At 37.8% G+C, this 12,881-nt stretch overlaps 2 protein-coding genes across 2 annotated transcripts; both read right to left on the bottom strand.

Moving 5' to 3' along the window:
- Nucleotides 1-379: 379 nt before the first annotated feature.
- On the bottom strand, nt 380-4,002 carry LOC142620836 (uncharacterized). Its single transcript, XM_075794134.1, has 3 exons — nt 2,819-4,002; nt 1,944-2,119; nt 380-525 (listed from the first exon to the last, which is right to left on the bottom strand). Exons 1-3 carry the CDS (start codon nt 4,000-4,002, stop codon nt 380-382), a joined length of 1,506 nt encoding a protein of 501 aa, XP_075650249.1.
- A 3,749-nt stretch (nt 4,003-7,751) lies between these two features.
- Nucleotides 7,752-12,881, bottom strand: LOC142619174 (MLP-like protein 43). The gene is made up of 2 exons (XM_075792251.1): nt 12,620-12,881; nt 7,752-8,328 (listed from the first exon to the last, which is right to left on the bottom strand). The coding sequence occupies exons 1-2, from the start codon at nt 12,804-12,806 to the stop codon at nt 8,036-8,038; spliced, it is 480 nt and encodes a 159-aa protein (XP_075648366.1). The 5' UTR covers nt 12,807-12,881; the 3' UTR covers nt 7,752-8,035.

Below are 12,881 nucleotides of genomic sequence, written 5' to 3' on the forward strand. Positions count from 1 at the left end.
TTTTATCGTATTCATTTTGACTTTGCTTTTAGGCCATGTTGATGATGAAGGGGTTGATGGGTCATTGTCTGAATCATGAGACAACCTTGGACCGTCTCAGGAAGAAAAATAAGTTGATGGAGGACAAGCTTCATGATCTGAAGGCTTGGAAGATTAGCATGGAGAGAAAGCTTACCTGTTCTGAGCAAGTCAGAGGAGAGCTAGAAAAGCAGACGGAGCAGCTAACACAAATCTTGAAGGATAAAGAAAAGGAGGTGACGGACGCCAGGAGTTAGCTCCGTGAAGCCAAAAAGGAGGCGATCTGGGAGTATCATGACTCTGATCTTCTTTTAGCAGAACTTGGGAGCTCTTTTGCTGAAGGATTTGATGATGCCCTCTGTCAAGTTAAGGCCTTGTATCCAGATTTAGACGTGTCCCATGTCTCCATAGACGTCCAAGGGCAGACATTAGCCCACTCCGTCCATTCAGAGAGTACATAAGACTTGTTTGCTGTTAATGCTCCTCTTGTGGACGAAGGCCAGACTCCTGCTCAAGATCAACCAAACAATGAACATAAGCTTGAAAGCACTCCCTACCAGCATTAGTAGTAGTAGTTTTTTTTATTTTATTTAAATGTTAAGGACAACTTTTAATCGTCGTATTTTGTTTATGGACAGAATTCCTCTTGTAGGGTTTAACTAGCTTATTTGCTTGTTTTTATCCGACGTGCATTTTTTAATTTATGGCTCGTACAATAGGTAATCTAATCATATCACAGGTGTCCGTCCAAATGTGGACTTGTATGTACGATTAAGTCATCGTTTACTTGTGAGGTCCGTCCATCTCACAATTTTGACTTATACATTTCATCCTTGAGAGGATGATCCGTCCATTTTGTGGACCTGTACATTGCGTTCTGGATAGGATGACCCGTCCAATGCGTGGTCTTGGTAGATTTTCATCCATCTTGGGATGACCCGTCCAAATCATGGACTTGATCAATTTTTATCCTTCCTGGGATGATCCGTCCACATCATGGACGTTGTAGACTTTCATCCTTCTTGGTTGTTCCGTCCACTGTGTGGTCTTAATAAATTTTCATCTTTCTTGGATGATCCGTCCACTATGTGACTTGTTAAACTTTCATACTTCTTGGATGGTCCATCCACTGTGTGGACTTGTTAGATTTTCATCATTCTTGGATGACCCGTCCACTTTGTGGACTTGGTAGGTTTTCATCCTTCTTGGATGATCCGTCCACTTTGTGGATTTGGTAGGTTTTCATCCTTCTTGGATAATCCGTCCACTATGTGAACTTAACACATTTTCATCCTTCTTGGATGATTTGTCCACTATGTGGACTTGATAATCTTTCACCCTTTTTGGATGATCCGTCCACTTAGTGGACTTGACACATTTTCATCTTTTTGGATGATCCGTCCACTTAGTGGACTTAATACATTTTTATCCATTTTGGATGATCCGTCCACTATGTGGACTTTGTAGATTTTGAGCAAAACATATTCCATACGTTCTGAATCAAACTCCTCTTATTAAAACGGACTAGTAGACTATATTGTTTATAGAAAATAATAAAAAAAACTTTGGTTTTAGGAAGTAAAAATTATGACTATCTAAAAATAAACTGGAAATGAGGAGGTAAATGTTGCTGTTGTCTTTGCCCTTTGTCTATTGGTGGTAGTATTTTTTCAGGTGCTCCATGTTCCATGGATGACTCAGCTTTCTTCCGTCCAGTGTCTCTACGTTGTACGTTCCTTTCATATGCCATGAAATGATCCTGTATGGTCCTTCCCAGTTAGGACCCAGTTTCCCTTGGGAGGCATCCTTTGTAGCACCGAGTACTTTTCTTAAGATCGGATCTCCCACCTGGAAATCCATGTGCCTAACCTTGGAGTTGTAATGCTTTGCCATCAGGTCTTGGTATCGCGCTAATCTCTGTGCACCTGCGGCCCTGACTTCGTCCACAAGGTCGAGCTGTAAACGTAAAGCTTCGTCATTCTTACTCTTGTCGTAGTTCTCCACATGGTAGCTTGTTAATCCTACCTCTGCCGGTATGAGAGCCTCACTACTATACGCCAATCGAAACGGTGTTTCCCCTATTGGTGTTCTCGCCATTGTCCTGTACGCCCATAAAACACTCGGTAACTCGTCCGGCCATATGCCCTTTGCCCCCTCGAGCCGGGTCTTGATAATCTTAAGCAAGGACCGGTTCGCGACTTCAACCTGTTCGTTGGCCTAAGGGTGAGCGGGTGACGAGTAGTGATTCTTGATCCCAAGCTGGGAACAAAAGTCTCTGAATGTGTCGTTGTCGAATTGTTTCCCGTTGTCCAAAATGAGCACCCTCAGAATTCCATACCTGCAAATAATACTTCTCCATACAAAACTACGGATATCCTTCTCCATGATAGTGGCCAGAGCCTCTGCTTCCACCCATTTGGTGAAGTAGTCAATACCAACCACTAAGAACTTTAGCTGCCTCATCGTTGTCAGGAACGGACCCATGATGTCTAATCCCCATTGTACAAACGGCTATGGGGCCGTCATAGGGGTAAGTTCTTCCGTTAGTTGCCTTATGAAATTGCCAAATCGTTGGCACTTGTTGCAAGCTCTAACATATGTGTGGGCATCCTTCTGCATTGTTGGCCAGTAGTATCTTGCTCGGAGTAGCTTGTGCACTAAAGACCTTGATCCAGAATGGTTTCCACAAACTCCTTCATGGACTTCCCTCATCACGTAGTCCGTTTCTTCGCGGTCGAGGCATCTAAGGTGTGGTTGGGAGAATCCTCTTTTGTACTGGACGTCTTTGATCAAAACGAACCGGGCAGCCTTAACCTTCAACTTCCTTACGTCCTCTTTGTTATCGGGTAACTTGCCTTCCTTGAGATACGCCACTATTGGAGCCGTCCAACAACACTCATTGCTTACCTCCTGCATGCTAAGGTCATCTAATAATGATGAGAGCTGGACAAAAGACAAGACCTGTTTAGGGATGATCATAGGTTTGGCCGAAGCTGCCTTTGTGAGCCAGTCGGCTTCTTGGTTTTCCTCCCTTGGGATTTGAATCATCTTGATTTGGAGGTTATTCGTTCGACCTTTCACTTTCTCGAGATACCTTTTCATCCTTTCATTCTTGCAGTCATAGCTCCCATTAACCTGGCTGGTCACGATTTGAGAATCGGAGTATACGACCACACTCTTAGCTCCTACCGCTATTGCAAAGTCTAGTCCTACTATCAAGGCCTCGTATTTCGCCTCGTTGTTGGTAGTAGAGAAGTCCAAACGGATCATGCATTCGATCCTATCTCCCTCCGGGGTGTGGAGTACAACTCCAACACCTCCAGCATGTTTATTGGCAGATCCATCTGTATGGACTCTCCATATGGGCGTCTCTTCTGCCCCCTGATCTTTTATGATAGTGAATTCGGTGATGAAGTCTGCCAACATCTGTCCTTCCACGACTGCCCGTGGCTGATATTGAATATCGAATTCACTCAGCTTGATCACCCATAGCGCCATCCACCTGGCAGCTTCGACATTACTCATTGCTCTTCGTAAGGGTTTATCTGTCAGGACATTTATGGTATGCGCTTGAAAGTATGGTTTGAGTTTCTGAGTTATGGTTACTAGAGCAAATGTGAGTTTTTCCATCTGAGGGTACCTCTCTTCTGCCCCTCTCAGTGCTCGGCTTATAAAGTAGACGGGCCTTTGTACCTTACCTTCTTCTCTAATGAGAGCTGCACTGACCGCTGCTGAGGAGACGGCAAGGTATAGGAATAATTCTTCCCCCGGCATAGATGGGCTGAGCAACGGCGGAGCGAGGAGATACACCTTTAACTCTTCAAATGCCTTTTGGCACTCGTTTGTCCATTCAAATGATCTCTTCAATATGCGGAAGAGTGGGAGGTATTTTTCCGTCGCTCTTGATATGAATTTGTTCAAGGCTGCGATTTTGCCGGTCAAGCTGTGTACTTCCTTTACCGTCCTTGAAGGAGATAGTTCCATGATCGCCTTTACCTTATCTGGGTTGACTTCAATGCCCCTTTGGGATACCACAAATCCCAAAAATTTTCCTGCAGTTACTTCGAACGCGCATTTGCTCAGATTCAGCTTCATTTTATATGACTGAAAAGTATCGAAAGTCTCCTGGAGGTCCCACAGCTGATCGTACTCCCACACGCTTTTTACCAACATATCATCTACATAAACTTGCACGTTTTTGCCAATTTGGTGCATGAACATCTTGTTCATCAATCTCTGATATGTGGCTCTTGTGTTTTTAAGCCCAAAAGGCATTACTTTATAGCAGAAAATCCCCTGACTCATTACGAACGAGGTTTTCTCCTGATCAACCTTATCCAATTTAATTTGGTTGTAACCAGAGAAGGCATCCATGAAGCTCAAGAGTTCATGTCTTGCGGTGGAGTCTACCAGGGTGTCAATACGTGGGAGTGGGTAACTATCCTTAGGGCAGGCCCTATTCAGATCTGTGAAGTCAACACACATTCTCCACTTCCCATTGGCCTTCTTAATTATTACTACATTTGCCAACCAATGAGGGTAGTACACCTCGCGTATGAAGTCCGCTTCTTGTAGCTTCCGTACTTATTCTGCTATGGCTCGATCTCGCTCAAGGGCGAACACTCCTTTCTTCTTCCAGACAGGGGAGAAAGAGGGTGACATGTTCAACCTATGAACTATGATCGACGGGTCTATCCCCGGCATGTCCTCATGACTCCATGCAAAAACATCTTGGTTTTCCTTGAGGAATAATGCGAGTGCATGTCGGACTGTTTGGCTAGCCAAGGTACCGATTCTTGTGGTCCGTTCGGGCTTAGAATCATCCAAGTGTACTTCTTCTAACTCTTCCACTGGTTCTGCCACCGTTCACTGTTCCTCGATGCTCATTGCTTGTAGGTGGTCATCCATTTCCATCATTGCGATGTAGCATTCCCATGCGGCCACCTGATTTCCACGCAGCTCTCCAACTCTGTATTCGGGGGGGGGGGGGGGAGGGGTGGAGAATTTGACCATTAGATGGTAGGTCGAGGTAACAGCCTTCCATGCATTGAGAGTGGGTCGTCCGAGGATGACGTTATAAGCAGAAGAGCAGTCGGCCACAAGAAAAGCTACATCCTTGGTTACTTGCTGTGGGTAATCCCCGAACGTCACAGACAACGTGAGGATGCCCAAAGGGTAAACCCTTGTCCCTCCGAAGCCAACAAGGGGTGCATTCGTTGGGACCAGTTATTCTCTACCAATCCCCATTTGCTGAAAAGCAGGGTAGTAGAGGATATCTGCTGAGCTTCCGTTGTCCACCAAAACTCGATGCATGTTGTAGTCCCCTGCCCGTATGCTGACGACGAGCGCGTCGTCATGTGGGTGGTGAAGGCGTCGCGCATCTTCTTCCGAAAACCTGATGCTGGGGTTATCACGTCGCGTCATTTTCAGTGAGGAACCTGTAAACTGGACGCTTTAAACCATCCGTGAATAGGTTTTTCTGGCCTTTTTGGACGACCCTGCAGAAGTAATGCCCCCTACAATCATTCGTATGTCTCTTACAGGTGGTTTGGGATGCTTGTTCTCCCGTCGAGGATTTTGTTCCTGGAGTTGATCCGTTCTCTCCTTCCTTACAAACCTTTGCAACCTTCCTTACCTAATGAGGGCTTCAATTTGCTGTTTTAAGTCATAACAATCCGTCGTATCGTGGCCATGGTCGCCATGAAAACGACAGTATCTATCTTTTGGCCTCTTGTTCGGATCTCCCTTCAGCTTGCTAGGAAACGTCAGGGTTCCTTCATCTTTGATCTACATTAACACTTGGTGGATTGGGGCTGTGAGAGGGGTGAAGTTCGTGAATCTTCCCACGGGCAGTTTGGGTCGTCGATCTTCCCGTCGCTCTCCGGTTCTAGCCATCTTCCGTCCCTTATCCGGTCGTGTATCTTCCTACCTTTCCCTTTTTCTAGGCTTTTTCTCTCGGGCCAGCAAGGCATCCTTAGCTTTCATGTACTTCGTTGCCCTGTAAAACACTTCGGACATAGTCTTTGGGTCATTCTTATACAGAGAAAACAGGAACTTACTCTTCCGTAGCCCGTTTGTGAACGCTGCTACAAGGATCTTGTCATCCTCCTCGTTTATCAAGAGGGCTTCCTTGTTAAAGAGAGCTATGTATGATCTTAGAGTCTCGTCTTCTCGTTGTCTAATGTTCATCAGACACGCGGTAGACTTCTTATGCCGGTGACTCCCGATAAAGTGTGATATGAACTGTGCGCCTAATTCCTTAAAAGTGCTGATGGAATTAGGCGTCAGCCTACTGTACTAGCCCCTTGCAGGTCCTTTCAATATGGTGGGAAAAGCCCTACACATGATTTCATCCGGTACACCCTGAAAATGCATTAGGGTCTTGAAAGACTCCAAGTGATCCAATGGGTCCTTGGATCCGTCATAATTCTCCACCTGAGGCATGCGAAATTTTGGGGGAAGGGGGCATGAACTTACGAGCGCTATGTAAGGCGAATCAGTTCTATGGACTAAGTCATCTAGGTTGCTGGAGATTCGACCTCTTAGGGCGTTCATCATCACATCCATCCTTTCCCTCATCTCCTGCATCTTAGCTGCTATGTGATGTGGTAGGGTGTCTGAGATGGATGGCTGGTTAGTGTCCTACCATTTCGGTCTACTTGGAGTGTTGCTACCCTCAGGCCCTTTCGGGTTCCTCCCTTCCGCACTTGCACCTTCCTGGGCTTACTCTGGTGTGCTTGGGTGTGCATTCCTTTGCCACAGTTGCTCTTCTAGATCATGATTTTGCTTGGTTAGGCACTCAACTTTCGCCGCAAGCGTTTGGACTTGCCTCTCTAAAGTTGTGGCGTGCGGTTTGTCGCCTTGATTGTTGGTTGTTGCCATCGATCGAATGAGTACCATGCAGCTTTTTGTCTCAAGGGTAGAGCAAAGGCTGATTACCCTCCGATGCTGATAATCCTTCCCACAGACGGCGCCAATTGATGATGCTTAAAAAATTACCAGTAAGCTACACGCACTCTCAAATCGAAACAGCACCTACAAAAGAAGAATAGAGACCTATCAGAGAGCACCGGTGTGGTGCCAGCCAAAAACCCTCCAAAGGTCAAGTTAGAACTTTTCACAACCCTAAAGTGTCAGAGTTGAGTCAATTATGCATACCTTGATTTATGAGGGTTTTGGGGTATTTATATTAGTGTAGGGTTATCATTCATGCCTTGGCCAGGAAACCCTTTCCTTTTAGGATAGCACATCTTTGATTCTGCATACCTTATAGAGTTTTTTTCCTTATAGGAGTCTTTTGATTATGGTTTAACGTGTGACGCAAGAACTCTCCTTATTCACGTTTACGTGAAGATCAAGCAAAGCCATATCAGACTTATCGCGAGATGCAAGTTGATTCCGGTTAGGAATCCTTAAAGCCTAATCAATACAAACGGAGGCCTAATGTTACAACCGTCCACTACGTGTCCTTGTAACATTAACTCGTCGACCATCCACATGTCAATACCGTACTGTCATGCTTCAAGGAGAGATCCATCTCCTATTTCATCCTCTTCAATAAATAAAAAGGTGATGTTCATAGTTAATTCAAATGAGAACCAATAAAAAGTTGGCTACAACATCGTTTTTGTAAAAATGTTATAAAATAGTTTGTGAATGTAATATTACTCAATACAGTTTTCAATACATAAACTGGAAGCAATATTAATTTAAAGTATACAATAGTACAATCCTGAGAACAAGCTGCATGAGGCAATAAAGGAAGATACCCATATCATGTGCATACAAAGATAACATGAAAGTACACATGAGAAACAATACGAGTAAGTTTTATTCTCCCGAACTTTTATAGTACACAAAAGGAGGGTTTTCAAAAGAAAAAAAAGATTCATACGGCGAGTACATATTATCAATAATACAAGTAGGTCCGCAAATTTTATTTAACACAACATATTGTGCTTATTCTTCTTCTTCTTCTGGTTTTTTTGCTAAAACATATTATGCTATTTCATATGCATCATGCTATAGTCTTTTTTTCCAGCTCCTCCTGGATTAGATATGCATCAATTTCTGCGGTCACATCAATTCCAAACTGAAGCATTGCATTTGGATCAGGAACATCTACATTTAGTTTCTCATATATTAAAGTCCAACGGACCAAACTCCCCTCATCTTTTGGAATGGCTTGAACAATGAATTTGAAACTCTGGTAAGTCTCCTTGAGTACTCCTCCAATCACATTGTATGTGACTGACTGATTTTCGTTATCCACCTTTTCAAGTATCTCCCTAGACATTACAGCTTTCCCATCTACAGTCTCAAACAAAAACAATCAATATAAAAATATCAAAACAAGAATGGACACGGTAAACTTCACCCTTTTATATTCTTGTTCACTTTAATATATATATATATATATATATATATATATATATATATATATATATATATATATATATATATATATGTATGTATGTAGTTTTCCATACATGTTAGACACGTTTTAAACGTACTACTGGCCAAATACATACATATATAATAAAAGTAAATACACACACTTATCAATCAAATCCGCATAGATCAAGGATATATAAAAATAAAATTATAAATATATGCTATAATAATACAATATATAGAAAAATATTGGTAAGAGAGAGAAATGTTTTAGGGATGGTAGTAGAGTATGTATATAAATATGATATTTATAACATAGATTAAATTATAAGTAAATAAATTTTATATATATATTAAATCAAAGATATCTATAAACATTTGGGGTTGAACAGGACATGGTGAGCAAAGGGCTAAAGAAAATCTCCAAGGAAACCTCATTTTCTCAGAGACAAAAGGCATTTCCAAATAGTTTGTTCAGGTTTGTTTTTAGACTCAATATCATTTGCACTTTTACCTTTGCGAGCTCTTGTCCTTTTCTCAGATTCAGCTGTGGTTATGTTTGAAGAAGTTCTTCGGATTTGTTGGATTATCAATAAAAATTTTCATTTTTTGGGCTTGGCATTGAAGGACGTGCATATATATTCTAATAATTTTGAATACGAAAGCAAATCCCTATTATATATAATTTTTCTCATTTCAAACCGCCTTGATAGAATTTTAGTTTTAAGGTGATAACTTTAAGTAAAAAAAATATAGTTCGGTTTATTTGTGTGATTTTCACTTAATTGTTGTGTTATATATTGTTTTTGGCTAATAAAAAAATTTAAAAAGAAAATCCTTTACAAGTAGTTGGCAAATTCACTTAAAATCAAATTAAGAATAGAGTTTTTAACAACAATTGTATATAAAGCATATTAAGCAAAACATAAAATGAATTTACTTATCTTAAATATGACCTGTGATAATAAGTTCAAGGTTAAAAGAGTGAAAAAAATGGTTTGATGAAACTTGTTGACAAGAGCTACAATATATATATATATATATATATATATATATATATATATATTTTAGAAGAAGTGCATGTATTAATAAAGTGGCTAGTTGAAATATATAATTTTTGAGAGAGCTTGAGAGAGGAGTATTTTCTTTTGGATCCCATTCAAGTTGAATTTTTTTAATGAAATCTATTGGTTCTAGGATTCGTGTAACTCAATTTTAGTTTAAATCTTATATTTTTTTTTTAGTTTTTACTATTTTTCATTGCAGGTGGTACTTGTCGAAACCATTTTGATGAGTACAAAAGACATTGGTTAACATAACAATTTTTTTTTTAATAATGCTACGAACTCAAATTTTCTCACAACAAATTTTACAATTGTTAAAGTGATCATCCGTAAGTAATGGAGGCATATGAAACTCATGCATGTACCCACAACTTCAACAGTGATGAAATTTGTCTTGAAAAACATAAAAACTGTGTTAACAGCATTACTTTTTTTTTTTGCCTTAACCAAGTTCTAAGAAATTAAATTTCTCAAAAGGAATGAATGTATTTATTTGAGATATTATAAAAGTAAGACAATTGGAGAGGCAATTGTTAGTTTTTCGTCAATAGATAAAGAAATTAAGCATTGTATTATTATTATTATTATTATGATAATAATATTAATAATAACAATAACAACAACACAACATAAGAATTAAACAAATTATTAAGTTCTTAGGGTTTATTATTTATTGTGATAATGAAAATATAAATAGTGGTTTCAAGTAATTGTAGTAGTAGCAGTTGTTATTGTTGTTGCAATAGTAGTAGTACTAATAATGATAATTAAATAATAAAGAAATATCTATCGTTCAAATTCTTCCAGTCTTAACTATCTTTGTATTGAAGAATAAAAATAGGGAATTAGGGATGATGATAACAACAAAAACATAAAAATTACAATATTACTGAATTCATAGGGTTTATTATTTACTATGAGAATGAAAATGTAAATAGTAGTTTGGAGTAATTGTTGTAGTTGTAGCAATAATAATGATAATGATAATTGTTGTAGTAGTAGCAATAATAATGATAATGATTATACTTAAATAAAAAATAGGATTACTAATTATTATTATAGTTCAAACTTCTAACTTCTAATATCAATACTAATAATATGACTAATTACTAACAATAATAATAATAACAACAATAAGATGTTTATTATTCCATAGATTCCAATTAGCTCAACTGGTAAAGTCTCTGATAGTTGAATAAGAGATCTAGGGTTCAATCTCTTCCTATACAAATAACTGATTAGTGTCTTGGTCTGATGATAAAGAGCTATTATCAAGAATAGATGTCATAGGTTAAAGCTCTCTAAAAATATATATATTTATTATTCCTACTATTAATAAAGCTAATAAATAAATAAATAATAATAATGATGATGGTGGTGTTAGTAGAGAGAAAAAATAGATTGGATAAGGGAAAAAAAGATGCGAAAAATGGACATCAAGATTTCCTTTGGAAGAAATTTTTTTATAAAGAAAAATAAAATTTTTGAAATCGGCTTCTTTGGACATCAGAGTTCGACCCATCCTCTCAATATTTGGATGCACTTTTACTCAAAAAAAATTGGAATAAAAATCTTGCAGATTCGAATTCTTTATACCTATAAATTGTTTCAAGAGAACCATAATTATTAATTTTCTTCGTTTATTAAGAAAATTAGCCTGTAATCTGGTGCATTTGCATGGGTACAATTAAAAACAATCATAATTATACGGTTTAAATTATATACAATATTAGTTTGCATATTTTTTAAACCATACATTTATAAAATATATAATGGTTTCTCATTATATATTTATATATATATAATTGTCAATATCCACAATATAAAGTTAACTAAAAATGTGTAGAAGAGGAGAATCTATATTATACAACGTAAACAGGGGCGGCATTACGCGCTGGCTAGGGGTTCCCCCTAGCCTGACAATTTTTTTTATATTAAATTAAAAAAAAAAAATTTGACTCCCCTAAAATAAATATTTGAACATCCTTACCTTAAATTTAGTTTAAATTCAACTAAAATAAACTTGAATATGATCATTTTAATACTACTTTTACAATATTTTCACAATAATTAATTTTATAATGGAAGTTCAGTGATAAGTTATAACTATTTTTTACTTTGACACACAACTGACACACTATTTTACCTTTCTTTTTTTGCAAATATATCACTTTTTTTTACCTACCTTTAACAACTTGTCACCTATATTTTGGTGTGAAATTTTTGTCTAAGTGTTGTGTCAATAGCACTACTCTTAAAATATTTAATTTTATAATAAAAAAATGTTTCAAATTTTTGCTCATTCGTTAAAAAAAAAAAAAAAAAAAAAACCTTCTATCTGGGACTTTGGCTTACTTTTTAGTTGACAGCAAAATGAAGCTGTTTTTCCCTGCACTTTTCTTCCTTGTCAACAAAAATTTACACTATCATTCCAACCAGCATATTTATATTTATATCTGTGATTATTTCCTCATTTTCTCTATCTCTCTTTCTCCCTTCTATATTTTCTTAGCTTTTATCTTTGTTTGATCAAGTAGTTTTCTTAGCTTTTATCTCTGTTTGCTCCAATTCTAAGAGAGTGACCACGTGTATGGTTAAAAAGTCATACACTTCAAAAGTAAACATTTATATCAATTTTTTTTCTTAGTTTCACATACTCGTAGGTTTGTTATTATTCTTCTTTATCTACACACATATACACTTACATTAAATTATAATAGAATTTCTATCTTGTTTATAAAAAAATATTCTTCTTTATCATATATTTTTATTTAATTAATATTACATATAAAAAGAACAAGTTATTATGCATTTAATGGTTGTTGTCTTACTAATCTTTAAACTATTAATAAATTTTTTAGACTATCATTCGGTATAGTTGTATTGTGGACTAAATTGTATTTATTTTGGATTATTGTATATAATATGGAAGTTGTATATATACAAAAAAAAAATTAATGATTTTATTTTTTAATCGTCCCGTGACAAATTCCTAACTTCACTACTACTGAATCCTCTAGAAAAAAGTTTTGGAGCTGCCACTGAACTTAAAAGTTTTCATGCAACCTGACATATAAAACGTTAGAGAATCCAAAGATACTTGATGAAGATGAACAACAAATTAAAAATCTTAGTTAACTTACCAATGACAAAATACCAGCACGTGACAGAGCCCTCTCCTCCCCATTCACCTTCTTTTAAGTCAATTTTCTGAAAATACTTGGGGCAAATTTTGGCTGTCTCATGTATTCTCTTGCTGTTAACCTCGTGGAACTTATGAGCAGGAGCCGTAGCCGCTACTTCAGTCTCTAGCCTACCGAATACAGGCATTATTTTTTTACAAGTTAATGGTAGCAGCTAGGAACTCACTTCTAAAGTTTTGTTTTAAAAAAAAAATAGTATATC

Source organism: Castanea sativa, chromosome 12 (assembly GCF_040712315.1).
Source record: "Castanea sativa cultivar Marrone di Chiusa Pesio chromosome 12, ASM4071231v1".
Classification (NCBI taxonomy): Eukaryota; Viridiplantae; Streptophyta; class Magnoliopsida; order Fagales; family Fagaceae; genus Castanea; species Castanea sativa.

Excerpts from the sequence above, each read along its gene's own strand:
- LOC142620836 (XM_075794134.1), bottom strand. The coding sequence starts at position 4,002 with ATGGAACTATCTCCTTCAAGGACGGTAAAGGAAGTACACAGCTTGACC. Across the intron at positions 2,120-2,818 it reads TTGAAGGTTAAGGCTGCCCG|GACAATGGCGAGAACACCAA; the intron begins GTTCGTTTTGAT and ends ATGGGCGTACAG. Across the intron at positions 526-1,943 it reads GGACGAAGTCAGGGCCGCAG|GAGTCTGGCCTTCGTCCACA; the intron begins GTGCACAGAGAT and ends GATCTTGAGCAG.
- LOC142619174 (XM_075792251.1), bottom strand. The coding sequence starts at position 12,806 with ATGCCTGTATTCGGTAGGCTAGAGACTGAAGTAGCGGCTACGGCTCCT. Across the intron at positions 8,329-12,619 it reads GTGCTGGTATTTTGTCATTG|ATGGGAAAGCTGTAATGTCT; the intron begins GTAAGTTAACTA and ends TTGAGACTGTAG.